Source organism: Neovison vison, chromosome 3 (genome assembly GCF_020171115.1).
Source record: "Neovison vison isolate M4711 chromosome 3, ASM_NN_V1, whole genome shotgun sequence".
NCBI lineage: Eukaryota > Metazoa > Chordata > Mammalia > Carnivora > Mustelidae > Neogale > Neogale vison.
In genome coordinates this window covers 2,481,421-2,508,251 of record NC_058093.1, presented here as the reverse complement: position 1 = coordinate 2,508,251, position 26,831 = coordinate 2,481,421, and the positions used below count along the sequence as shown (strand labels likewise).

Sequence of the window (26,831 nt, the reverse complement as noted above, 5' to 3'; positions counted from 1 at the left end):
TAGAGACACCTGGGTGGCTCAGTTGGTTAAGCAGCTGCCTTCGGCTCAGGTCATGATCCCAGCATCCTGGGATGGAGTCCTGCATCGGGCTCCTTGCTCGGCACGGAGCCTGCTTCTCCCTCTGCCTCTGCCTGCCATTCTGTCTGCCTGTGCTCGCTCGCTCTCCCTCTCTCTTTCTGACAAATAAATAAATAAAATCTTAAAAAAAAAAAAAAAAAGAATACAGTATATAATACACAAAACATACAAAATGTGTGTGAATTGAGTGTTTATGTTATTAAGACTTTCAAGCACCATCAGGCATTAGCAGTTAAGTTTTATGGAAGTCAAAAGTTATGTGTGGATTTGACTATGCAGGGGGTCAGTGCCTCTACCCCACACATTGTTGAAGAGTTACAGTGAAAGAATATTCTAGGAAAAGGTAACAAACATTTTAAAAACTGCTTTACCTCTTTGTCTCCTTAGACAGCAGCAATGAATTTACAAACTTGGAGCACAGGAAAGAAGCAGATGGTAGTACATGGGCTGGAGTATGAAGAAGCTAGAATAAAAAACAAAACCAAAAACAACATTAAAATAGGGCTTCATTTAAAAAGACTTAATGCCACCAGCGGAATCCAATAGGGTTTGTTTCCAGTAATCTGGAATCATAAATTTATGTTATTTGTATACTGTGCAGTTCTAATACCCAAACCAAGTAATTATTCAAAAGTTATCTGTTACAGGCATGCTTGGGTGGCTCAGTCTTAAGCATCTGACTTGATTTTGGCTCAGGTCCTGATCTTAGGCAAGTGAGATGGAGCCCCGTGTCTGGCTGCTAAAGATTTTCTCTATCCTCCTCTGCCCCTCCCCACATACACACACTCTCTCTCTCAAATAAATCTTAAAAAAGAAAAAAAGGTTGTTACAAATTGTATAAACTCTAACTTAAGGCGCTTTAAATCTGTTTCATGTTATGAATTACTTACCTCACTAATTGCAGGTATGTTTTCTGTTAAGGGTAGTTGTACTAATTCACTCTCCAAAGCCTCGTTTATTTTTTTATCCTGCTGTTGCCTGTGTTTTCCCAATATGAAATAAAATGGTGTTGTTGGAAGACTTTCTTCTGCTAGTAGCTGTAAGGATTTAAGACAAAGGGAAATTTCTACAATAAAAAGGAGGAACTGACTTTGATTCAATAAAAAGTATTGGCAGTCATAAAATGTCAGGGGTGAAAGGAGCTTTAAAAATGATCTAATATGATTCTCTTTACAAGTAAAGCAACTGAGGCCTAGCAGCCCACTTATTGGGGAAAAGCTAACAGGGGACATTTAGATAACAGAACAAAATACACACTACTGCTTCTCCCCCATTGACAAATGATAGCAAATGGGTTTTCAAAAGGACATAAACCCACAGTGAGAAAGAAAATGGGTAAGTAAGATGTTGGAAGGTTTTGGAAAGCAAGTTCAAGGTAGTAGGTAACTTAGTAGACCTGAGAAAGAATTCTAAGCTGGCTGGGGGGAAAGTCAAGAAACACCCAAATTTATATTGCTGAATCCTACAAATACTCAGGAATTGGTACAATTGCAACAGTACCTCAGAAAAAGGCTAACAATAACTGGGTGTCCTGGTTTAAAGTCCATTTAGAGAGCAAGCAGATTCCTAGATTTCCTTCTGAGCCCCAAGAGAGGGCTGGAAGTACATTCCTTGGAGGGGTGGAACAGAAGTATGTCTTTAAACTGAACTGCCTGGTGGGGCTGGTGGCAGTGTCTTCACAGCTGAAGGCCGCTGTACCTCAGAGGGGGCTTTTAGGTTGCTATCCTCCAGTAAAGAATTTAGAAGAATTTTATCGGGGAAATATAACCAGTCTAAGACAAAAGACCTACAAACAATGACTTTGGAGACTTTCTCAAAAATAGCCAGGTGGCAGAGACCCGCAGACAAACTCCTTCTCAGCGGAACCTTCCAGATGGCTTTGTTGATCATTTTTAAAAGACAGCCAAGAATGATCAGACTGTGATGAAAACCTATGAAAGAGACCAAAATAGATGGAAAACAAATGATGGCAATGGGGCCATGCAAACCAGAAAAAAGCAGATTAGATGATAAAGATGAAACAATCTCTCAGGAAACAGAAGATGGTCCAGCACTAAATAAATAACAAGAGTCCCAGAAAAAGAACAGAGAAAATGAAGGCAAAGAAGTAATTTCCTCAGTCATTTCTAGGTTAAAAGTGTACTTTGCCTGGCCTACATAAAATGGCAAGCTGCACCCCACACCGCTTTTCCTCTATTCCTCCACCCATAATTCTTACTACTTCTAAAGTACTACGTATTTCACTTATTTAACGCTTGTTGTATCTTCCTGCTAGACTATAAACGTTTTAAGTTGAGAGAACTGACCGTTTTGTATTCCAAGTGTCTAGAACTGACCCTAGTCTATTGATGTTCAACAAAAAAATTGTTGAACAAATTCAATTGAGTTTTCAGAGGAAAATAAAGCTAGTTTACAGATAAAAGAACGGGAATAAGAATGGTATTAGACTTCCAGTAACACCCAAAGCTATAAAATAGGACAATATTCTCTAAGAGAATGATTTTCAACCTATACCTTTGCAACGCGAACAACCAGACAAGTGGGTGAGAACAGAAGGATTTCCAAACACACGAGGTCTTAAATTTGCATCGCACACACTAACAGAAATGTGCTTCACTGAAGCAAGGGGAAAGCTAGAGGAGGAATGAATGCCCAGACGATGGCAAACGGAGATCCCATGACTCCTGTGCAGCAGGTATTCACAGAGTAGCCGGTCCAGACTGAAGCAGGACAGAGGGTCTTGGAAATACTCCTTCAAGACTTGAAAGAGTACCTCATGTGTCTGAAATACTGAGAGAAGACTCATACCACTTGAGTTTGGGGGTGAGTTGGATGAGAAGTAAATGGAGAACTATGCAAAGAAGAAGATGGCAATCCTTAACTCTGGAGAAAACAGCTGCAAATAAAAGGAAAACAATCTGTCTGGTTACGACATGACTCAGCTATGAATTGTGTTTACAGCGTTCTAACGAGTACTGACCTGATTTATCTACACTGAGAAACCCGGGGAACAGGAAAGGGGTTTGTGTTATGTGCATGGGGGAAGTGGTGGTGTGAAAAAGAGTAACACCTTGAATAGATCAGTAAATAGACAATAACTGAAAAATGCAGAATTAGCAATAGAAACACGTTTCTTAGAGATAGGAAGGCAAATAAAAACTAGCTAAAAGAGTTGAAAGTGATTATCTTTGTGGGTAATGGCACAGTGGTGTTGGGAAGTTTTCCTGAAAGTCTTGTATAATTACTTGACTCTTTAAATCACAAGCATGTATTTTTGATATTACAAATTAAAGCTATACTTTAGAAGAGTAAATATAACCTCAAAGAGGCAAGTAGCTTTTAAGTTTATGCTTAATACCATGTTTGGGCGGGTGGAACACTTTCCTCATAGCTGAACTCAGATAAGGTTATCTCTGGAGGGAGGCAATGCAGTCTGCACCACAAGCGGCTGAAACATACCTGTTGGCTGGTTGGTGTGAGTTTCTCTTCTGGAGACTTCGTACTGAATGTCAGTAAACTCTGAAAAGAGAGATTAATGAAGCAAAATCTAAATAAAAATGAGGTCAATTTTTCATCTTTATATATATATGCCCAAAGGAAAGTAATAGAAGATTTATAACATATTTAATAACTGCTGTGACAATTAGAAGATTGTCCTGAGAAAAGTTATTGAAGAATTGGCAATGAAACAGATTCAACTCTTGGTTGGATCAAACTAAAGCCAGTTTTTATTATGGCAAAGCAAATACTAAAACTAAAGTCTATCCACCACACTAATAAGTCCCATTTAAAGTATTTTAGTTTAGTTTTTTTTGTTTTGTTTTTGTGTGTGTCATGGAGATAATGCAAACAATACCCAAAGAGACTCAAAGGTGTGGGGTAAAGTTGTGCTAATACACTTAATACTAGTAATACTGTTCTACTGAGCATATTAGATTTCCTTCTTTTGGGAAGTAATCCTTTAATACCCCTGGTCCAGCTGTTATGGGCTAGTACTTTCAAATACTAAGCAACTGAAAATTACATATACAAAGTGGTTGCCTTTTTGAGGTGGGATGGTCACCTGTGACTTTGTTAGGAAGTAAAACTGGGATCTGTTCAGCCACTGGTAAGCTTCTGAGGTGAATGATTCAGGCACATCTCGTGGAACAAACACTCCCCACTGGACTTCCTCTCGGGAGATATTCTTTTGAATATACAATGGTCTTGGTTCACTAGGTTTAAATACAAACACTAGAGGGGAAAAAACAAACAGACCATAGTATTTTGCCTGCGAAGGTTAGTTCCAGCCTCAGGATGACAGACCACATTAATCTGGGACTTACCCCACTGAGTAAAATGTTCAAGTCATGATTATTTTGGGCTTTGATTCAACAAATATCTACTGGATGCCTGCTATGTGCCAAGCAGGTTAGGAATGAGGGCTATGAAGATGAAAAGGAGGAAGAAGAATCCATGCTCCAGAGACCAGGTTGGCCTCCTGTAGCAGGCACCAAAATGTGATTGCGGGATTTTGTCTTACATACTGGAACAGGGATCTGTAGACAGTGTACAGAGGAAGAATGATTAAAGCTTCTTAAAATGCTTCAGAGGGGAAAAGTCTCTCTTGGGATGTTCTGAATGTCGAGTGGGACTGGCCTGGTAAAAAATGAGGGATGTACTGGAAATCTCCTAGAAGCCAGTTATGAATGCATACGGAACAAGATGTCAGAGTAGGAACTCGAGAGAGGACAGCACTTCAGGTAGAGTGGCCTAAAATAAATACTTGATTTAAAGGCAGCTTGACTCACGCTCTATTAAAGTTGTCAAAAAGAAAATTTAGCTAATTGATCTCCTCTTATTATCAAACTATGGTCTGTACTTACAGTCTGAACCCGCTGAAGACTGAGAGACTGCAGCAATATTCTCCGAACAAGGATCGGGTTCCATAACTCTAATGGTTAACTTTGCGCTCCATTCCACTGGGGAGAAAAGAGCAATGCACTTCTAGAGAAAGAGTCACCAAAAGCTTTTTTACTAAGCCTGTTATTTAAAGTGGGTACTCAGTTTTTACTGGGACAATCAACTCTATTAATTCTCAGGAAGAGGGATATTACACTTCCAAATAACACATGGAGACAAACTGAAAACGTCTGTGGAAGCTGCGCTAAAATGAGGGGTGGGAAGCAGAAAACCCAAGTACCATGAAATGGTTATTATTTCAGTGCAACTACTTTCCGGTACTTTTCCGCAGCTGCTGAACATGGGCATAATGTTAACCAGAACCACTGTAGAGAAGACATACAGAGTTTCACACATGGTCATTACTAAGCAACCACCATGCCTTCCAAACATACTCAAATGCATAAAACACCAATAAGTAAAATGAGTAAAACCAAAGTCCACATTTGTTATTGAGGCTTGTGAAAGGAGACGTCCAAAGCTAAAGCAGCCATGGATTCTGCATGTTAGTGCAGGTTACAGATTCGCAGAAACATTCCTCGGGTTGTTTATGAGATTATGGAACACAGAAGGCAACAGAAAGTTATACACAGTAGGGAAAGGCAAAGCTCATGGAAGTCAATTTATGGTCAAGTAGACAGATTACAAATAATGTGCATTTCTTACAGGCTCAGCACTCCAAAGTTTGCTGGTATAATGTGACATGTGAAAAATTATATGTACTCTTCGGATAGAAACATGAAGATAGGATCCAGAAGTCCTAAAATGCCAAAGCTTACTGGCCACTTATCAGATGCTTTGCCACTTTATAGTAAAGTAAGTATCTTACGTGCACAACTGAGCAGATTCCAACAGCAAAGAATGCCATTTTCAGTAGCGCCGAGAAGATACTTTGAACAAGTCAATCTCCCAAAGCAAAGGTGCCTATATTAAAAAACCACAAGAAGTTAACCATCAGTTCCAGCACGCTGAGTTCCAGCATGCAGATTTCTAGGACAGTTTTACGCAATGCAGATTTTTAGAAAGACACATTTTTGCTCTCAATTATCCTGCAGAAAAATGGGACTAAGAAAAGCAAAAGATTTATTAAGCTATTTTCTTTACAAAAAATAGGTTTGATGACCAATTCTTTTCTTTAATATGCTATACAGTATAGTTTATTGAAACATACCATAAACATGTATGTGAAATATACAGTCATTTAACAAAACCCTTTTTTATGTTCATTTAACTTAGAAGAAAATTTGCAATATAAATTCTGAAGAATTTTTACAAAGCAATTTCAGAATCAGGTATGTTGGGAATTAAAAACTATTGTTAGCTTTTTTTTTTTTTTTTAAGATTTTATTTATTTATTTGATGGACAGAGATTACAAAGGCAGAGAGGCTAGCAGAGAGAGTGAGAGTGGGAAGCAAGCTCCCTACTGAGCAGAGAGCCAGATGCGGGGCTCTTTCCCAGGACCTGAGCTGAGGTCCTGAGCCAGCCAGGCGCCCTCTTGTTAGCCTTCTGCCATTCCTTCCTCAAATGGCAGTTGCCTGAAGTGCCAGATGTTGCTGTTTTTTCTTTTGCCTTTTTTAACACAACAAGGTTTGAGCATGACATTGTTTTTTATAGGAAAACAAAAGAAAAGCATTGTCTGGATCCACTGACCCTTATTAGCGTTTATTTTTAGTAGCACAACCATGAAAAATATTGATTTTGAGGAAAAAAGAAATCTGTAGGTCAAGAGTTAAATGTGAACTCTCATTTCAGAAATGGGTCAAACCACAGCAAATGGTTCACATACCCCCAATTTTTATCTTCCTACCATTTTGGTTTGGTCCTGACTCCCACTGACCCACAGACTACCATTAGCAGAAGCATAAAGTTTATGTGGAAAAACTCATTTAAATAAAAAACAAACCAGTATGACATACTTTCCAAATTATTTACCTTATATTCCCAGCTCGCTGACAAAATGTACATTTAAGCTCCCATGTCTCTGAATCCCATATTGTAACTATTTCCTCGAAACTAACTGCTAGCAGAGAGCCATCTTCAGAGAAACAACAGTTAGTCGCTTGGTATTTGTGGTAACTACCCACAAAGTCACAGGTCCAGCCAACAGCTTTTTCTGTGGAAACATAGAGCATATAGTGCAGAATGGTATAAATGCTAGATAATATTTTAACGGTAGTTATAAGCAGTATGGATTACAGAAGAAGCAACAAAAAACCCTGCTCCTTGAAACCTGAGTTAGAAATGCTCCAAAGCACTGACTGGCTTAAAATATATGTCCCGTCCTGGAAATCTTGACCTCCCTCTAGTGGAACAGTGAAGGAACAGTGAAAGAACCCCCCCGCCCCGCCCCCGCCTTAAACACAGTACCGTCACTGAAATAATCAGCACATGACTGATCAAAAAAGTTATGAAAATGTACAGATTTTGGGGAAAAGGATGTAAAATGTAATCTCTTAAATATTTTAAAATTAGGCAATAACCCACAAAAGTTAAATAAGGCAGAAAATCTCCTCCCAGAACGGAGACCATTATTAAAGAGGTTAATTCTTAAAATTATACACTTTTTAGACATATCATATTTAATTAACTTACTGTATATATCAGAATCATCTGTTAATATCCACACTTTGAAGTGACCATCTTTACTAGCTGTAACCAAGGTGGGGTTTTCAAATTTTTCTGCATTACAGAAACAGAGAGCTGTGATGTGGTCTTCATGTGGCATGTTGATCTTTGTATTGAGAACAAACCTGAGAAAGAGGCAAGCATCAATTCATTCTTACCTCAGAACAATATGATATACTGTCATGTAAGAACTTTTTACTGTACATTTTACAATAGCATCTTTAAGAATGGGCAAGATACATTGTCATCTAGAATGACAAACAACTGGGTGCTCTATCCCGAATGGCCACAGAATACAAAGAGGTCAACACATGACCTCTTTGTGTTAATTCATGCAATAGAGAGATTATGTATACTGTCAACCTACATAAAATAGGAGTCATCACAGACCGATACAGGGAAGCCTATCAGGCTAAACTCTGTAAGAAAACTATACAGAACTCAGATGGCTATCTACTTTCAAAAATCAGCCCCAAAGCCCCTACCTGTGGCAAGAAAATACAGCAAACGACCTCTTCAAACCATCCTGGTGAGCATCTACTATTGAGCCATCCAAACTACCTCTCAAAGCTTGTTTCTAGCTTGAAAGGTGCTGCCATGAACGCATGATGGCCTAGCATGGTGCTCTTAAAAGAACAGTGGGGCAAGACTCTGCTGTGATTTTTTTTTTAGGAGTCCATACTATAAGAAAAGTGACTAGCAATCATCTATTAATCCCTCTGGGTCTGTTTCCTCAACCTTAAAATGTGGAAAAAAGTTTATCTTACAGTGTTTCTGTGAAGACTGGTTCTAGACAAGCCACGGGGACTTGATAGATGGCTACTCTAATCAAGTCTGAGAAACTAGCGAACTCCCTACCTAATCAAACATACATGTTACACTACAACATACCTCTGCTGCCTACCAGTGCATTTTCCCGAAAGTCATATAATTGTGAATAGAGCAAAGGAACTAAGAAATTTGGATTCTAACTCCGGCTTTGCTTGCTATTATGTCTGATGTTCTTGGGGATGGAGGTGGGGTCACTTTCCCATGTTTCCTCATTCATACATGGAGAGGATATTACAACTTGGGGGTACACCAATGCTTACTCAGAGCAGAAAGCTGAAAGGCTATTTATTAGTACAGTAACACCTCCCTCATTCCTCTAATTCTAAAATTCAGCAATATAAAACATTTTAAAGACTGACAAATGAAACCATAAAATACAAAGTCCCATATTTTCTACTCTGAAATTAAGTAGTCATATAGGTAGTATTACCCTTGTGTTTTCTTATTATACATCCACAGTTTCATTTGCAATTCAAGCTCTGTTTCCTTTTCTTGACGTTGTTCCACTGTTGCAAGCCAGTTACCATAGCAGCCAAATGCAGCCTTTGTTAGCTCGATTTGGATCAGACCATAATCATTGATATATTCTTGCTGTATTATATCTAACTGATGGGTTAAAAATATCCAAAAAGTTAATTAATGTAAATACATAAATGTTAAAGTTTTCAAAGAAATGGTAACTACAAAGATAATTTCTAGAATCTGCAGTATTAAGTTCTCAGATAAAGGAAAAAACTGAACTATTAGTTATGGATATCAAAACTGCCATTAAAAAAGCACATTATAAGCACCAGTTCAGTGGCATTCTTCTTTAATGACCTTTTAGGGATGACTGACCTGTGTACATGATACAACAGAACCTTTAATTGACAGTAATGCTTTTCTCCCTTGTTTCTATGAACAAAGAGCTTGATATTAAATCTCATGGTTAAATTCCACATCACTAAAAACTAGAGCAAAAATAAAATCTACAATTTTGACATGGTAAAGATAGCAATGTTTTAAGTAGACTATTTTGCTTCTTTTATCCCATTCCCTTGTCTAGTTACTAAACATATATTGAGTAAGTATTATTTCCAGGCTCTGTACTGGAAATGTATGAAGAACTAAGTTTCCTTTCTTCGGGGGTTTAAAAGCAAGGGGAAGAAAGAGATCAAGTGCAGAGCTGCTCTGACAGAAATTAATAAAGGGTCCTATGGGGCATAAAGAAATAGCAAGTCTGGATGAATAAGCAGCATCCCTCTTTATACTGAAAATTTTATCATTGCTATGTACATATGACAACACTTTACCACAAAGCAGAAACATATTTGTATTTACAATCCTTATTTTCTTATCTCCCTACTCTTGTAATCCAAAGGCACAGATATTTGAGAGCGAAAACATAATTACACGGAGAGCCGGCACCCGAGTGCCAACTGCTACTAAGTGGGGCACCTGGGTGGCTTAGTCCGTTAGAAGCTACTAAGTAAGTTACTTAACTCTAGTGGTGTTGTTGGAAACCTCCATTAGTTTTAAGGCTAGTTAATGGAGGGCAATCTTACATTGTATAACTGCTTATCATGCTGTAGAGAATAAAACTGCAAATGGCCAGGTTTTCCATTCAAAACCAAAGCTTTAGTTCTGGGATCAATCATCAAACCAGTAAAGATATTGCTGTCTGCAAAAGAAGTGACAAACAATAGTTAAGATCATACAAATATTCACTTTTAAATTGTGCATGATTATAAATCCACTGGGTTTTGTAATACCTTTCACTAGGCCTTGAATTACTGCGGATGCCTCAAGGTTTCGGTGAATTATTATTATCTCTGTGGGTTAAAAAACAAAAAACAAAAAAATCTATAAATCAGTCAGAGCTTCAAGGTAAAAAAAAAAAATCAGTTGAATTTATATCATTCTAAAATACAACAGAATACAAAACAACTTAGTAAGTTCAGTTTACTCAGTATTATTAGAAAATCAGGAATTAAAAAAAGACATCAGGAGTATATTTTGGGATTTAGCTAAAAAATTGAGGCTGGGAAGGAGGGGTTTTTTTGTTTTTGTTATTGGAAATTTTAAGTTTTATCAGTTGTACCTATGAATATATTTTAAGTGTTAATTCAGAAACTTACATACCCCAAGAGACTGTTTACTTTGAATTGAGTAATTGCACTAATGGATTGCTCACGGTTATTTTTTTAAAAAGGTATTTATTTATTTGACAGAGACACAGCAAGAGAGGGAACACAAGCAGGGGTAGTGGGAGAGGGAGGAGCAGGCTTCCCGCTGAGTAGGGAGCCTGACATGGGGCTCGATCCCAGCACCCTGAGATCATGACCTGAGCTGAAGGCAGAAGCTTAATGACTGAGCCACCACCCAGGTGCCCCCAGTTATGTTTTTTTTTTTTTTGAAGGGAAAGGACGCAGTGGGCTCTGAGATCTACATTTAGGCTGAAAAACAAAAGAATGAGCAAAAAGATCTGGAGGTATACAAGACTGCCTCTCATCTTGTCAGCACCCACAGGATCCCCCTGGTGAGAGTACGGTACATCCCTCGTTCTTTTGAAAATATCACTGCCTTTTGTGAAGGCACAAAAGCCCACTTCAAAAACCTTCCATTATCTCCACATCCCACATGTAAAGGTTTTGAAATGGAGATGGCACAATGAGAACCAAATACACTTAGCCCTACATTTTTATAAAAACTATCCTGAAAATGTGGATTCTGGTGGCCTCTAGAGTCAAAAAAAGGAGATGGAGAAAAGAGGAAGAATGGAAGAAAAAAATGCTTATTAAATCTTAACGCTCCTCTTAGGTTTAGGTCTCTCATTTTCCATTCCCCAGCTGTACAATTCTATCTCTTCACAACAAAGTCAGTTAGACTTACTGTTATCAGAATGAGAAGTACAGAACAAATCCCCTGCTGGCGAGACTGAGATATGTTCAATAGTTGCTCCCAAACGGGGGAGGAACTCCTTATTCTTCTCTGTTGCATCGCGCCACTCGACAAGGACAGATTCACGACCACCACTCAGCAGACTGGTGCCTTCTCATCCATCCACGGAAATGAAAAGGACGGTATTTGGGGGAAAAGTAGAAAAATATAATTAATACTTAAATTTTTCCTACCATGTTAGAGATATAAACTATTTTGTAAAATATGCAAACAAGTATCTTCCTATCTTTTAATAAACTTGACAAAAAAAAATTTTTTTAACAAATAACGTATTTTTTGTTACATACAAATAATACAGGCCTGTATACAGGAATACGGGTCTGTAATTCATCAGTCTTACACAACTCATAGCACTTACCACAATACGTGCCCTCCCCAGTGTCCATCATTCAGCCACCTCAACCCCCCACTCCCCTACCCTCCAGCAACCCTCAGTTTGTTTTCTGAGATTAAGAGTCAACAGACTTAACAATCACTGATTCTGGGATTTTCCTTTCCAACAATATCTAACTAGTTTGTTCTGACCAACTCTTCTGCCAATAACAGAAAAACTAAATGAAACAAACATCCTGTAGGACCAGATGGCTTCAACGACAAATTTTTCCAAACACTTAAGAAATGAACCTATTTTATACTCTTCCAAGCAACATAAAAACCACAAACAAATCAAAAAACAAAGAACACTTCCCAACCTGTTTAAAAGAACAGCATAATCCTTTACCAACCCAATAAATTATAAGAAAGTTCTAAGCCAATTTCATGATCGATGAAAATTCCCAAAGTATTAGCAAGCTGAATCCAAGGATATATTAAGAGGATAACATATTGCATAGCTGAGTTTATTGTAAAACTGTGACGTTATCCTAACACTTGAAAAATAAGTGTAATTAACTCCATTTACATAACAAAGAGAATGATCATGAGTATCTTAAAAAATGTAGAAAGAGCAAAAGAATTCTACACCCATGATAAAAATTCTCAGTAACTCAGCATTAACTCAAGGTCCTAATACACTGACATGAGACAAGAAGGGATTAAGGACTGGAAAGAACTAATTAATTCAGTGTTCACACGGTGTGACTGGGTTAAGGACTGGAAAGAACTAATTAATTCAGTGTTCACACGGTGTGACTGGGTGCAAAGCATAGCCAAAACAGTTTAAACTGTTCATATTTGCTTGAACTTATAACTAGTTCTCAAAGCAACTATAATTTGTAGCTCAGTTACAAAGACAACTAATTTTCCTCCTCCATTCTCTTACACTGATACAGGATTAATGTTGACATTTTACTGACAACCTTGTACTAGATATACCACAAACAGTATATATATGTGTACCTATTTTTTAAAATGTTATTATTTGAGAGCACATACAAACAAGAGTGGGTGAAGAACAGAGGGAGACAGAATCTCAAGCATACTCTCATGCAGCTTAAACAAAACACAAGTTCTAAATTTAAAATTATAAATGCAAATGAGGTAATCTAACAGTTAAAAACACATTTCTGAATTAGACTTAGGTCCAAATCCTACTTAACAACTGTGCGGCCTTAGGCACAGTTCTCAACTACAAATCTCATGTCATCGGCAAAACGACATCTATTTCATAGCTTCAAGAACTCAATGAGGTAGTAGACATAAAGCATAGCATAATCATTTGTACCAGATAAACTACAGCTACTCTTACGGACAACAAGCACTTAGCCATGTGCTAATTATAATTACATTTTTAAAAACTAACGTAATTTAAATAGGTTCTTTATTATTAACAAGGATTTTATCACCTATAATGTATCGTACTGTGCTGAAGAAAGCTCAAACCACAGGAGTTATATACAAGTGTCTACAATTCCTTTGGTCCATGCAATTCTAAATCTTTCAAAGTATAAATGCAGTGAATATTAATCCAGGTATTTCAAAAGTTCATTTTAATTATTAAACTTCACTTACCTGTCACTGAAAAAGCCAAATCCATAACCATGTCATGGTGCCAATGTAAACATGTGTACGTGTATTTCTTATCATCATCAAAATTCCTCCTATTGGAGAAGACCAAAATTGTTAATTTGACCAAAGGCATTAAGTTAGGAAAGTAAGGGCAAAAAGTAATGAAAAGTTCTCCTCAATAAAACAATTTTAGGCAACATGGAAATTTTAACTCCTCTCTCAACCCCAAGGTTAGAAATTCAAAAATAATAGTCTATGAAATGAAGAACATAGAAAGACAAGAAACAAAGAATGTCAGCAAAGCCTCATCTCTATTACCAGTACCATTCTTCATCCTGAACCAAAGACAGCTCTGTTCTGCAGGACTAATGCAAATGATATGTAAAGGATCACCATGCTCTCCATAAGTGAACTGACCAAAGACGAATTTTGCCATCCTTGTGTCCAGTTGCTATGCAGTCTTCCTTTGGGTGACATGCTACACATGTAAAATTGTTCTTAGCATGCTTCTTATTTTTTGATGATGATAAAGTAAACCTAGAAGAAAAAATTGTCAATTATTAAAGTCACTTGGTAAGTGGTGATAAAAAGTAGAAGGGAGTTCATGCCCTTATCAACCAAATTGGAGAGCATTGAAAATTCACTGAATATAAATGCATGACTTTAAAAAAAAACTCGTGACTAAGAATCAAGAATATTTTTTTTGCAAACGCTTACTAATATACAATATAAACTCCATTTGACCAACATTCTACCATGATAACTTGTCTACAGAGGTCACTGACATCAAAGTCAAGCCCAGACAGTACTTCTAGTGGCTTTTGCTTGAGCCAAGCTTGTTCAAATTTCTTGTCAACTGAAGCTAAATTTTAATATTAGGTACGAACAAACCTAATAAATTATATCTAAGACAACTAACTGATATGTCCAAAGACATCAGGATCCTTATTTCACTGCAAAGAAAAACATGTTAATCTTGACAGGGTAAAAGGGAAGAGGGGACTGTGTCACTTGAAGAGTCACTACTCGTGCCTGGCACAAGTCTCCTTAAAATATGTTATTTCATTCATCCTTACAATTCTATTAGGTAGATATTACCCCCCCCTTTAAATATATATTAATTTGAGTTACACCGAGCTTCAAGAAAGAGACTAAATTTGACTCATTTTAAACCCAGGTATTCTGAAGCCTACACTCACTCCTATAGTCAAAAAAAAAAAAAAAGGCAGTAAGGACCACGTGGGCTAGCCTTTTCAAACTAGATCTAATTTTGACATATATGCACACAAGAATCTAAGTGGACAAGGGGTTTTGTTTGGACAAAGCTCTCTAGGTTTTTGTGACTAATGATTCCTTTAACCCTATCCATTGTGGGTTAAAAACTACCTCTATATGTAGCAATTTAATAATCACTTGCAACACGAAACTAGAAACAGCTCTGAATCATAGGTATGAAGTTGAAATAAAATTACAACAAACTCAAGTAAGTAAGGTGATCAAAAAGAAATTCTTACCTCGATGTTGTTTTCTTTTTGAAAAAATAGACAGATAAGTAAAAGTCCCGTACTGCAGCAACATATTCTCCCTAGTATTTTAAAGAGATGACATTCACTAAGATAGGCAACACTTTTTGAGAAGTGGTTCTCATCACAAAAGTTAACATAGTAACAATTCCCCCCCCCCCACTAAGCACAATAGAAAATGCTATAGTTAGCTGTGGATAGAATAATCCTTTTAAAATTAAGAGAACTTAGGTCCTATATTTGAATTTTTTCCATTAAGGCATAATTTACATACAAAATAATGCAATGTTTGACATTTACATTCATGTAACAACCAACACAGGATTTAGAACATTTTCTTCACCTGTAAGTGTTTCCTTGTCCCCTTTTCTAGTCATTCCCAATGTCCCTACCCCTGCCGGCAGCCACTGATTTCTATTACTTCTCTGGTCTAGAACATCACACAGAAATCTGGCGCAATGTACAGTTTTGCTTCTGGACTCCAGCTCATCCTCATCCTTCCGAGATTCGTTCATGCTCTTATCTGTATCATTAGTTTCTATTATTATGAAGCAGCACTCCAATACGTGAATACATACGACAAATTACTTATTCTCTTGTTAATGTACATTTAGGTTATTTCCACTTTGGAGCTCCTATGAATACTAATCATTTTGGTACATGTCATTTTATGGTCATATCCTCATTTCTCTACCTAGGAGGAGAACTTATGGCTCATGGAAAGGACAGATGTTTACCTTTGCTCTGTATCTTGCTAATGTTCAATACTGTCAGTCTTTACTATTAAAGTGTTTTCTCTACTATAAGAAATCAACCTTTTTTTAGAACAAAGCCAAAAGAATGCTACCAACTTAGACTATAGAAACACGCCACCACAGTGTGTCATCTAGGGACTTTTGGTGGTGCTGGACTTGAAAATAACAAAGTGATTATTAATAAGGAAAGGCTAAATCAAGGTAGAAACATCACAGAGTTATTATTTCTGATGAATATTTAAATATACACTCATGTTGCAATATTAAGTGAAGACAAAGGTAAAAAGCCTTCAGATCCTAATTCAATTTGGGAAAAGTTATTTTATATATGCTTAGGAAAAAGTCCAGAAAGAGATTCTTCAAATATCAGCAGTAAGGTTTAATTTCTTCACTTTAAACTTCTCAATTTTCTATAATGGGCACACTGATTATGGACAGGAAGGTCATATTTTCTAAAGACACATAGTCTAAAATGAAAGGATCTGAGTGGCTTTTACATGGAGCAGGCTAAGAAAGAGTTCCAGTGCTGAAGTATTGGTATTTTTTGAACAATTAGAAGGTTTACAAGAATAACAGACATATACAAAATTAAGAATCCTAAAAAATCCACACCACAAATACAAGCTGAAGTAATAGAGCAAACTTCTTAGCTCTTAACAAAAATACTATAACTCAAGGCAATACTCACTGACTATAACATAAAATGCTCAGAGGAAACACTGCTGCCAAGAGGTATTATATACAAAATAGAAAACCAAAACAAATTTTACCTCATTTCCAAAGGCAATGCACTTGGGTGACTGGTTTATATAATCCAAAACAAAGGAGAGCTCCTTAGCTTCTATTTCCTGGCTCGATGATTTTGGCAGTTTCACTGAAACCAGCTGAAATACATCTAGCCAAAGGAAGCTATATTAATATAAAGCTTCTCTAAAAAAATGAACATGTACACGTATTTATATGGAACTGTTAATTAGTATTCTAGAATTCATTTGATGGCAATAATTCTAGGCCACCTTGAACAAAATGAGTCTTCAAGTTGGACTACTCATTTGAATTTTCAAGTTTGAAACGGAAGTCTAATTTTACATCTCCTAAACATACATGCTCTATATGTGTTAAAACAGAAAATAGTTGATCTTACTAGTGTAATCTGTATTCCAAGGTATTAAGCTGACCTTTACAATGGAGATGGAATATGGTGTATTGGTGAACTTAGCAGTCAAAGGCAACAGCCCATCTGAGAGCTTTCAGAAATGCTATGTGCTTGCCACATACTCACAAGATAGATCTCCTCTTATATAATACTGACATGGGTTAGCTGTAATTTATTATGCTATTTCCTTATTCTCTCAGATATTATAATGACTACAAACTTCTGTAACACATCAATTTACCATTTTCCCATTTCCAGTCCACTTATTATTTGCTCTGAACTCCTGGTTCTTCTGCCTTCTGAGTCATCTCAAACTTCACAAGCCCAAATGCTGAACTCTTGACTTTCCTTTTTTTTTTTCTTTTTTTTTTTTTTTTAAAGATTTTATTTATTCACCTGAGAGAGAGAAATCACAAGTAGACGGAGAGGCAGGCAGAGAGAGAGAGAGAGAGGGAAGCAGACTCCCTGCTGAGCAGAGAGCCCGATGCGGGACTCGATCCCAGGACCCTGAGATCATGACCTGAGCCGAAGGCACCGGCTTAACCCACTGAGCCACCCAGGCGCCCCTTGACTTTCCTTTTTAAATTTAGTCTTCCCCAATTCTGCCCACTGCAAGGAATGGTACCACCATTCACCCAGTTGCTTAGACGAAATCCTTGTGTTATCCTGGACTTCTAGTTCATATCTCACATCAAACTATTAGCAAACCCTGTTGGCTCTACCTTCCAAGAACACTCAGAACACAATTTCTCATCGCCTAAGCAATGACCTTTTTTTTTTTTTAAAAAAAAAAAAAAAAGGTTTTTATTTATTTATTTGAGAGAGAGAGACACAGAGGGAGAGGAAACAAGCAGGAGGAGTGGGAGAGGGAGAAGCAGGCTTCCCATCGAGCAGGGAGCCCGATGCGGGGCTCGATCCCAGGACCCCCGGAACATGAGCTGAGCCAAAGGCAGACGCGTAACGATTGAGCGACCCACGTGCCCCAAGCAATGATCTCTTAACTGGACTCTGTAATTCTATCCTTGTCCGCATTTACTCTATTCTCATCAAGCCAGATAATCTAGTACAATTAAGTCAGATCATTTTACTCTTCTGCTCAAAACTCTTCAATGGCTTTTTTAACAACTCAGAGTAAAAACTGAAGTCCATTCAATGGCCTTTATGGCTATATATGATCTATTCTCCCCTGGATCAAATTCGACCTCCCTGCTATTCCTCAAACATGCTAGATATCCTACAGCACATGCTTCTCCAATACTGCTGCCTTCTTCTCAGAACATTCCCTGACCACTTATTTAAATACATATTTCTCCAATGCTGCCTATTCCCCTCCTGCTGTATTTTTCTCTAGAGCATCTTTCAGCTTATTATATCTGATGACTGATATAGTGCTTATTGTTGGGATCATCTGTTTTGTTCTCTGCAGCCAGAATAGTATCCAGCACATAGTACGTTTTCAGTTAGATATTAAATGAATAAATAACATACAGTTAAAAAAAAAAAAGATACCATAAAAGATGAAAAGTAAATAAAAAATGTTTTTAAAACGGCAAAGCACACTTCAACATGATTTATACAATTTTTAATCAGAGACTGGTTTTGGATTGTGGAACAAAGAGGAAACAAACGAAGGATATATATTTAGATCTATTCTATGAAATGCTATTTTAAGCTTAATTCACATTTTCATGTTTACATTTATTCTCATATGCTGAGGGTTCATGTGTTAAGTACTGGAGAGTAATACTAATCCCACCATAAATAGAATTCAGACTACATTACAGCATTTGGTTAACTCCAAGAGGTGAAGGCCAAGGTCTTTACTTTAGAGATCAATAGTTTTCTATCCTGGCTTGCATGTTGGACTCAACTATGGTATATTTAAGTAAACAGGCCCCCACACAGGACATCTGAACATTTTGTGTTAGTTGAGTGATTCTTATGTGCAGCCAGTGGTAAGAATCACCAATCTCGCTAACATGGATAAAAAGTTTTGCTACAACTATTAGCAACTATCACTGCCACTGAGAAATCGTGGTGTTAGTACACAGACTGGTTACCAACTGTGAAGGATGAGCTTAATCATCTGGGGAAGTAAAAAAATTCAGATTCCTAGACTAAATTTCAAAACTAATGAATCAATTGTCAGGGAGATTAGGAATCTAAATTATTAGTATGTGGACAGACATTAAGAATCTATACACTTACACATAAAAAGTACTTAAATACTGAAAAGTGTTACCTAAAACAGTCAACTAGGAAGGAGACTTAATTAAGAAATGTTGCCATTTTCAGAACGTTTTTTTGGAAAGTCATTGAGAGGTGGTTTATGGGCTACATAAGAAAACTGAACTTACTACTGCTTTTATGATTTTGTATCACATTTTTGATTAATAAAATACTCATTAATAAACTTCATCAAGTGATTTTTAGCTAGAAAATGTACTTTTTCCAGTTTTAACTATTCTCAGGTAATTTAAAAGTCCATGATATAAAACAATCTGCAAATTTGTTCCAGCCAAAAACACACAAACACTGACACACACACACGAAAATACCTCTCCTCCCTCCAACTGAATCCAGACAATAAACAAAAAAACACCATGGAAAGGATTCATTTAGCTAGTGAGCCATAAGTCAGTCTAGCAGACTTCTCAGTAACCATCTTAAAGCTGCTTTCATCTTTGACTTTTTTTTTCAAGTTTTTTTAATTTATTTGACAGAGAGACAGAGATCACAAGCAGGCAGAGGCAGGCAGAGATAGAGGGGGAAGCAGGCTCCCTGCTGAGCAGAGAACCCAATGCGGGGCTCAATCCCAGGATGACCTGAGCCGAAGGCAAAGGCTTTAACCCGCTGAGCCACCCGGGCGCCCCTCATCTTTGACTTCTAAAGATAGCTATATTTTATACAGAATACCATAGGATGCAGTAGCCTTACTGAATTCCAGTTTTAGAAAAATTCTTTGGATATATCCTTCATGTCAGTGTTCTGATGTATCAAATTCTCTGCTAAAGGGCAATTTTTCTTACCACTGAAGATATTCCAGGAATTCATAAAATGCTCTGAAACATGGCAATTTCAATGAAATCATGTTCCAATGATAATGAACATGTAATCAGTAACTCAGAACCACTACTAGCTCTTAGTATCAAACTGTTTTCTACACTATTTCTGACAGATCAACAAAAGGGGTGTTCAATAATGGATAAAAGGACAGTGAGGCTTAAGAATGACCAATTAAGGTTAGGAGAAAGACAAACTCTAGCCCACCTCTGCAAAACAGCTTTGAAATTTGAGCTCTGCCATCTATTTTTACAACTATATAATAAGTAATCATTCACACACTGTGTATTTCAGAACTAGAGGGAAGCATCCTCAAAATGAATGCTGGAACAGAAGGAATTTAAATGCTTTAACATTTAAATTTAAATGTTAACTTCAAACTAAAACCAAACTCTCAAATTTTGAGAAATTATGGAAAGAGTAACCCAATGCTATATAAAACAAACTTAATTATACTATACCTGGTTTTTCTTTATTTATTATAACAAAGACAGAATCCTCAGCACAGGCTAAAGTAAACAGGGCATGAAGTTTATGTCCCACTGTGAAAGTCTGAAAGATAAAAAAAAAGTACCATATTGTTTATCGTCTGTCTACCCCCAACCCTCAAACATAAGTTCCATAAAGGGTAAGGACTTTTCTTTAATCCATTTTGTTCACTGCTGTATCCCAAAATCAGAATACCTGGTATACAGAAGACACTCAATATATATTTGTTGAATAAACTTTCAAATTAATACATATAGATCCACCTGCTTCTTTTTAATGGTTACATGGTATTCTACTGAATATATGAAACTTTAACGGACATCAAGGTTATATTAATTTTTTTTCGTACCATAAACAATGCTGTTTGTAATGGCTACACACACATCATTATTTCAACAAGAGAGTCCTAAAAGTGAGATCGCTAGAGCAAAAGTTATTTTTTCATTTTCATTTGTACTCTAGTTGATTATGTACAAAAATCAAAGTATCTGTTTCTCTATACTTTACCTATCACTAAATTGTTTTTGCAGTTTGCAATTTGGCTAAACTGACAGGGGAAAATGCTGTGCCATTTCTTTATTACTGAGATTAAACACCTTTTCATGTTTACTGGCTATTATTTTTTTCCATGAATTACATATTCTTACCCTGTGCCAATTTTTTCCTACTAGGTTATTAGTTTTCCCTTACTGGTTTTCTGTATATTTTCTGTGTATTAGGGATAGTAACTTATAAATATTTTCTTTTGATTTTATTGCTCATCTTTTTGTTATAAGTTTAACATTTTCAAATAGTCAACTTTCTTTTCTTTTATGATGTATGAGTTTCATAATTTGTTTAGAAAGGCTATCTAAAGATTAAGCCTTATAACATCGTATCTGTCATTAAATTATGTTGCCATCCCTTTAAATAAGAAAACTAGAAAATCAAAACACATACCTTTATTAAAATGCCATCTATATAATCCCACAGTTTAATCGTGCCATCAAAGGAACAAGAATACAACTAAAAGGGTAAAAATCGTACAAAATTTATTACAAAATGGAACTTCATTAAGATATCAAACAAATAATTAAGTGATATAGATGACATGTTTTTGTTTATTCAATTAGTAGCCCTAAACAGGTAGAGTCATATTGTTAGGAACTTCAAGTTTTAATTAAAATGAGGGAGCACAAAAGTCAGCCCTCTATCTTCAAGAGGGAGATGGTAAGTCACTAAGCTATGGAAGCACTTCAGAGCCTGCTGGTATTTCTCACGGTGCCCAGTGCTTTTTTATTAGCAGAACTGTTATCATCTTACATGGGTATTACAAGAATGCTTCTCAAATGATAAGACTGTCCTGTTTAAAAAAAAAAAAATTGTCCAACACATCCAAGGGACCATACTTTTATAAAGTACAACAGTAGTTATTGTGCACTTGGGTGCTGTGGCAATGGCGGGTGCTCTAAAGTTCTGGCCACTCAATTTCTACACTATCCTCACTGCAGTTGTAACCAAACATTTGTGGCACTGGTTTGTGCACAACACTTTGGTAGCACCAGAAGGCCTTAATAACATGTATTTTTTGTCCCAATGGACTTGATTTTACTAAGGTCACAGTGGATTCCTTGGTTGCTGTTACTGTGAAAAATACTTCGCTTATAACGTTTATAAAGAATTTAAAGTTTTCTGAAAGTGGCAGTTTTAAGATTTCTGCCAAAGTGGACATAGAATCAGAGAACAGAAAATTATGACTACTATCTATTCAAGTAAAAGAATTACAGTGAAAAGAAACATGCATTGCAAGTACTACACATTAAGGAAAAATCATGAACATGATCAGTAAAATCAAGTAAGGCAACCACAAAATCACTGTCGAAACAATGCTTAGCACACAAATCCCAAGACTCTGAAGTCCAGAGAATCTGCATTCCCTATCACCTCCACCAACCCTGTCAGTAAAATTCTCCTCCTCTAATTTTGTTAACTTTCAGTCATCTGAAATAGATCTTTTATGCATTGTATATGTTGTTGTTTTTTTTTTTGTTTGTTTTGGTATAAAATTTAGTAATACAGACTTCACAAATACCAATTTTAACAAACGGTTATTTCTGCTATGAAAAACATTCCAATGCAACAAGTAACAACACTTTTGTCAAATCCTCATAGGACAGTAAAGAAACAAATATGCATTTGCACGGTGAAGAAAAGCTACTTAACTTTGATTTTCATAGTAGCTTATTTAATTCTGGAAAGAAAAGATCACTGTCTCTTTATGCCCTACTTCCTCTGTGATAATAAAGTGAATGGCAATGCAAATTTATTCTTGTATCAAGCAATAACTTCCAAATTGGCTAATCCAGAAAAATGGAACTTGACAGAAAAACAAGAGCAAGAGTAAAATGTTTGAGATCTCTTTAGTAGCTGCTAGAATGTAAGGATAGAATTAAAATGACATTTCATTATTTTTGAATTCTGAGAAGAGCTGCTTTTGTGGGGTGAGTAGGAGGGTTGCATTAAACTGGACTCCGAGGTTCATCCTGAAATTATCTGGTCCATCCACTGACTGAAGAATCCCTTCTTGTCCAGCACTGGCTTTAAGATTAGGTGAGATCTGCACCAGCACTGGAGTCTCATCTCTAATGGAACATGTCTCTAACAGCAACCCCTTTTAGCCAGCATTTTCAAAAATGTGTTCCAGAAACCAAAGAGCTCAAGGGCATAAAAACTGGAGAAACGAAATGGTATACACCCCTTCCTGATATTCACAACGCTTATAAAAGGACTTGAGAGGCTCTACAACCAAAAAACTCACCTAACTCTGCGCAGCCCTGAATTTCAGAAACTCATATAGCCAAGAATGTCTTCTTTTAAGCAACACCTATCAGCATCCCTTGGAACAAATGGTTTACACAATACAGTATGGGGGGCAATGTAGTTCTAGGCTGTGAACCTATTTTAATAACTAAAAATATGTGGAAAAATAACCTGAATCAGAAAATCTGATCTGTAAGTATCCTTTGGAAACCTTTTGCAGTGGAAATGGTATAAAACAAAAGTAACTGCCATTAATTCATATGGAAAAATTTTCCAAGACCCCAAAAATAACCTCTCTTACTCTTTTCTGACACCTTAGGACTCATCTTGCTGATGGATGTATGACATACATTGAGATAAAGCACAGATGATCCCAGACTGTTTAAAGGTACACAGGTAGCCCCTGGCCACTGGTGGTGCCACTCTCGCTGGAAGGGTGCATGCTGCCTCTGTAACACCTTGTTGCAAAATAAATACTGAAGACTACTTTTGCTTTTCTTTTTTCTTTGTAAAAATGAAGTGGCATAATACAAACTTTGGAAAAGCAAGGGCTATCTGTATTTTTCTAATTATAACCTGGAAAGTCTCCCAGCCAAAATCAATTCATAATCTCCTGGGAACAACAAAGGCAATACTAAAATATCAATTATAAATCATTTGACACCTGTAGATGATTCTTGGGGTTGAGCTGGATTCCGGTCACCAGATTTCTGTGTCCTTGCAATATGTGTACACATTCTTCTGTAGCTGTGCTATGAACTTTAACAAAGTCTCCAGAGACACAGAAGATATACCTGCAAATAAGAAAAAACTAAGTTTCATATATTCTGTAGAGAACATAATCTTATTTTATAGCCCATGAGAAAATTTTTAACTTGCAACAGAGGTTTCTTTTAAAACAATAGTTTCAAGAACTCTGTATTAAAAATTGTGTGGCATGTATTAACTCCACACCACCACTCTGACAGCGTCGTACCAGGTCCCTCACTCTCCCCGATCACTGGGGACACCACCTCATGAACGCTAAGTCGGAGCTCTCTCTAGTTGGCAAGGCCTCTTTTACAGCAGAGTACAAAGACTTTGGGACAGTTCTTTTTTTTTTTTTTTTTTAAAAGATTTTATTTATTTATTTGACAGAGAGAAATCACAAGTAGATGGAGAGGCAGGCAGAGAGAGAGAGGGAAGCAGGCTCCCCGCCAAACAGAGAGCCCGACGCGGGACTCGATCCCAGGACCCCGAGATCATGACCCGAGCCGAAGGCAGCGGCCTAAGCCACTGAGCCACCCAGGGACTGTTGGTTTTGCTTTTTGGATTTGCGGCAGAGGTTACTAAATTACTAAAAGTAGTTAAGGGGGGGGCAATGTTTACATGACAGTTTTCATTATGGATATAGCTTCAGAACAAAGCTCAGAGGTACACATCTTCTAGTTTCCACAAAGAAAAAAGATGTTTGTTCTGTGCCCATTTCTACTCAACACTGTACCTGCCTGACAGGGTGTTCTTCCATGCACCGTGGAAGGTACAAACCACAGAATTCCTGGGCTACATCTCTACTCTGTGCTCCCCAAATGCCCTGTACATGACTTGGCCCTAGTACTTTCCGCGTTGTGCTGAAATTCCTTCTTTTCATATATATACAGACATCTGCACGTATGCACCTGCCGCCTGACCTGGCCGTAAGTTCTAACAGGGCAAAGGCCTTCATTGATCTCTGATTCCCAATGTCCAATCTAGTTTGTTGAACAGAACTCACCCGATCCTCAAAGGCTTAGTAAACTAGGTGGATAAGCCAATAAAAAGGCATTACAAGAGAAGGAAAGGGTGAATCTCGTATTGCTGTGCAGGGTCCCCATCGTCCCATTTCATCAGCTCCAAGACACCTGCTTTTTCCCACGTTCACCCGGAACCAGGCCGCGGTCTGTGGCAGCCGCAGGCAGGAGACCCAACAGATTAAGAAGTTCAAGCAACAGGACATCCGAAGTATCTGGTTTCCCCTTGAGCTGGAGCCGCCTCTTCGCTTCCCTGAGGACCTTAATCCCGGCTCAGCATCCGCAGCCCGGACCGCCCTAGGCTCCCGGTGCGGCCCCCGCAGTCACGCAGGTTGGTCTCGCCAGTCGGACCGCACCACCTCCTCCGAGGCGAGCTTAGGACAGTTTGTCAGGGTCTCCCCCGCCCTTGGGATATGGTCTACACTTTAGACTTTGGGCGCTTTGGGCCGGTCGGCCCGGGGAGGCCGCTGCAGTCCCGCGAGCCCCTCCTCGAAACGGACGCGGTTCGGGAGCCGCCGCCGCGCAGCCTCCCGCTGCGGATCAGCACCGCGTTCCGGAGTCGCTCAGGGCGGCGCGGGGCCGAGCGAGGACACGTGCGGAGGCGTCTCCCGGCGCGCAACGCGGGGCGAGGACCCGGGGGCGGCGCACGGGCCGCCGCGGGCACCGTTTCCGCGTCTCGGGCGCTTCCCGCCGGACAAACGCCGCTCCGCGCGCGCTCCGAGGCCGCCTTGCCCTTTCCGTTCGGCTCCAGCGCGGCGACGCCAACCCCGCACGCACCGCTCGGCGACTCTCGCCCAGCCCTGAGCACCGCGCCGTGCGGGGCACGAGGCTCCCCAGCGGCCGCCCGCACTCCTCCGGGGTGGAAGGCGTCTCCACCGACGGCCCCTCCGGCGGAAACGCGCGGGATCCCCTCCTCCCCCGCGGCCCGCCAGACGCCGCCGGCCGGGACCGCGGGGACCCGGAGGCTGTACGGCCCCGCCCCGATCCCAGCGGCGCGTCCCCTCAGCGGCCCCGCGACACACGACAGAACGCGGCTCCCGCACACAGCGGGGGCAACCGAGGAGCGAGGCGCCGCGCGGGGAACGCAGCGAGCGCCCGGCACCGGGGGCGGGTCCCCGCCGCCGCGGGACCTGAGCTCCGGGCCCACGCGGGGCCGCGTCAGACAAGCCGGGCGCGGGCGAGACGCGAATCTGAGCCCCCGCAACTCGAGGTCCGGCTCTTCCCGACGGGGGACACTCCTCGGGACCCGCAGGGGCAGCGGCGGGCGGAGCCTGCGCACGGGCTTCCGCGCCGGGTTGGGACACGCGGGCCCGCCCGGCCCTCGCTCCGCCGCCGAAGCCGCGGCCACGGGAGCAGCGCGCCCAGCCGGACGCCGCCGCACCGGGAGCGACCCTCGGCGCCGCCCCCTCCCGCGGCCCCGGGGCTCCCGCACGCGCGCACTTCCCGGAGCCCACAGCGCGCGTCTGCGAGCCCGGACCGGCCGGACAGTCCCCCCAGCCCCCGCCCCGCCCCGGCGACTCACGCCCCCCAGCCCGGTCCCGACGCGCCGCGGCCGCGTACTTAGAATCCGCAGAAAACACCGCCCGCCTGAAGTTCAGCTCGCTGCCGCCACAGCGCACCACGCGCACACTCTCCGCCGCCACCATCTTCGCGCAGACGCAGGGCCTCCGGCTCGCGGGCCCGCCCCGAACGGCCTCCGGGGCGCGAGTCTCCGCCCACAGAGCCCGAGCGGGGACTCCTCTAGGCTTCCGTCTCCGTGGTAAGACCCAGCGCCTGGGCCGCCATGTTTTGTGTGGGCGGCGTTAACGTGGGACGCGTGTGGAAAAGGTGGAAGCGAAACGGAGACACAGAGACGCTCCGTTTATGTTAGACGCTGCTGAGCGCTTTAGTACAAGGCAGCTTCTCCTTGGCTCT

The 26,831-nt window shown here is 39.6% G+C and overlaps 1 protein-coding gene across 1 annotated transcript in view; it reads right to left on the bottom strand.

Moving 5' to 3' along the window:
- The window catches only part of WDR75 (WD repeat domain 75), a 28,094-nt gene extending 1,504 nt beyond the window's left edge, over positions 1 to 26,590 (bottom strand). Inside the window, exons 1-20 of the mRNA XM_044241139.1 lie at positions 26,478 to 26,590; positions 23,813 to 23,942; positions 21,289 to 21,354; positions 20,322 to 20,412; positions 16,412 to 16,536; positions 14,878 to 14,948; positions 13,781 to 13,900; positions 13,367 to 13,455; positions 11,348 to 11,506; positions 10,228 to 10,287; positions 10,021 to 10,136; positions 8,907 to 9,082; positions 7,613 to 7,770; positions 6,953 to 7,133; positions 5,849 to 5,943; positions 4,944 to 5,039; positions 4,142 to 4,311; positions 3,538 to 3,597; positions 969 to 1,115; positions 450 to 541 (exon numbers count right to left, since the gene is read on the bottom strand). Of these exons, the coding sequence (XP_044097074.1) occupies positions 450 to 541; positions 969 to 1,115; positions 3,538 to 3,597; positions 4,142 to 4,311; positions 4,944 to 5,039; positions 5,849 to 5,943; positions 6,953 to 7,133; positions 7,613 to 7,770; positions 8,907 to 9,082; positions 10,021 to 10,136; positions 10,228 to 10,287; positions 11,348 to 11,506; positions 13,367 to 13,455; positions 13,781 to 13,900; positions 14,878 to 14,948; positions 16,412 to 16,536; positions 20,322 to 20,412; positions 21,289 to 21,354; positions 23,813 to 23,942; positions 26,478 to 26,563 (2,288 nt within the window). The 5' untranslated portion in view covers positions 26,564 to 26,590. The remainder of the gene's footprint in view (positions 1 to 449; positions 542 to 968; positions 1,116 to 3,537; positions 3,598 to 4,141; positions 4,312 to 4,943; positions 5,040 to 5,848; positions 5,944 to 6,952; positions 7,134 to 7,612; positions 7,771 to 8,906; positions 9,083 to 10,020; positions 10,137 to 10,227; positions 10,288 to 11,347; positions 11,507 to 13,366; positions 13,456 to 13,780; positions 13,901 to 14,877; positions 14,949 to 16,411; positions 16,537 to 20,321; positions 20,413 to 21,288; positions 21,355 to 23,812; positions 23,943 to 26,477) is intronic.
- Positions 26,591 to 26,831: the final 241 nt, after the last annotated feature.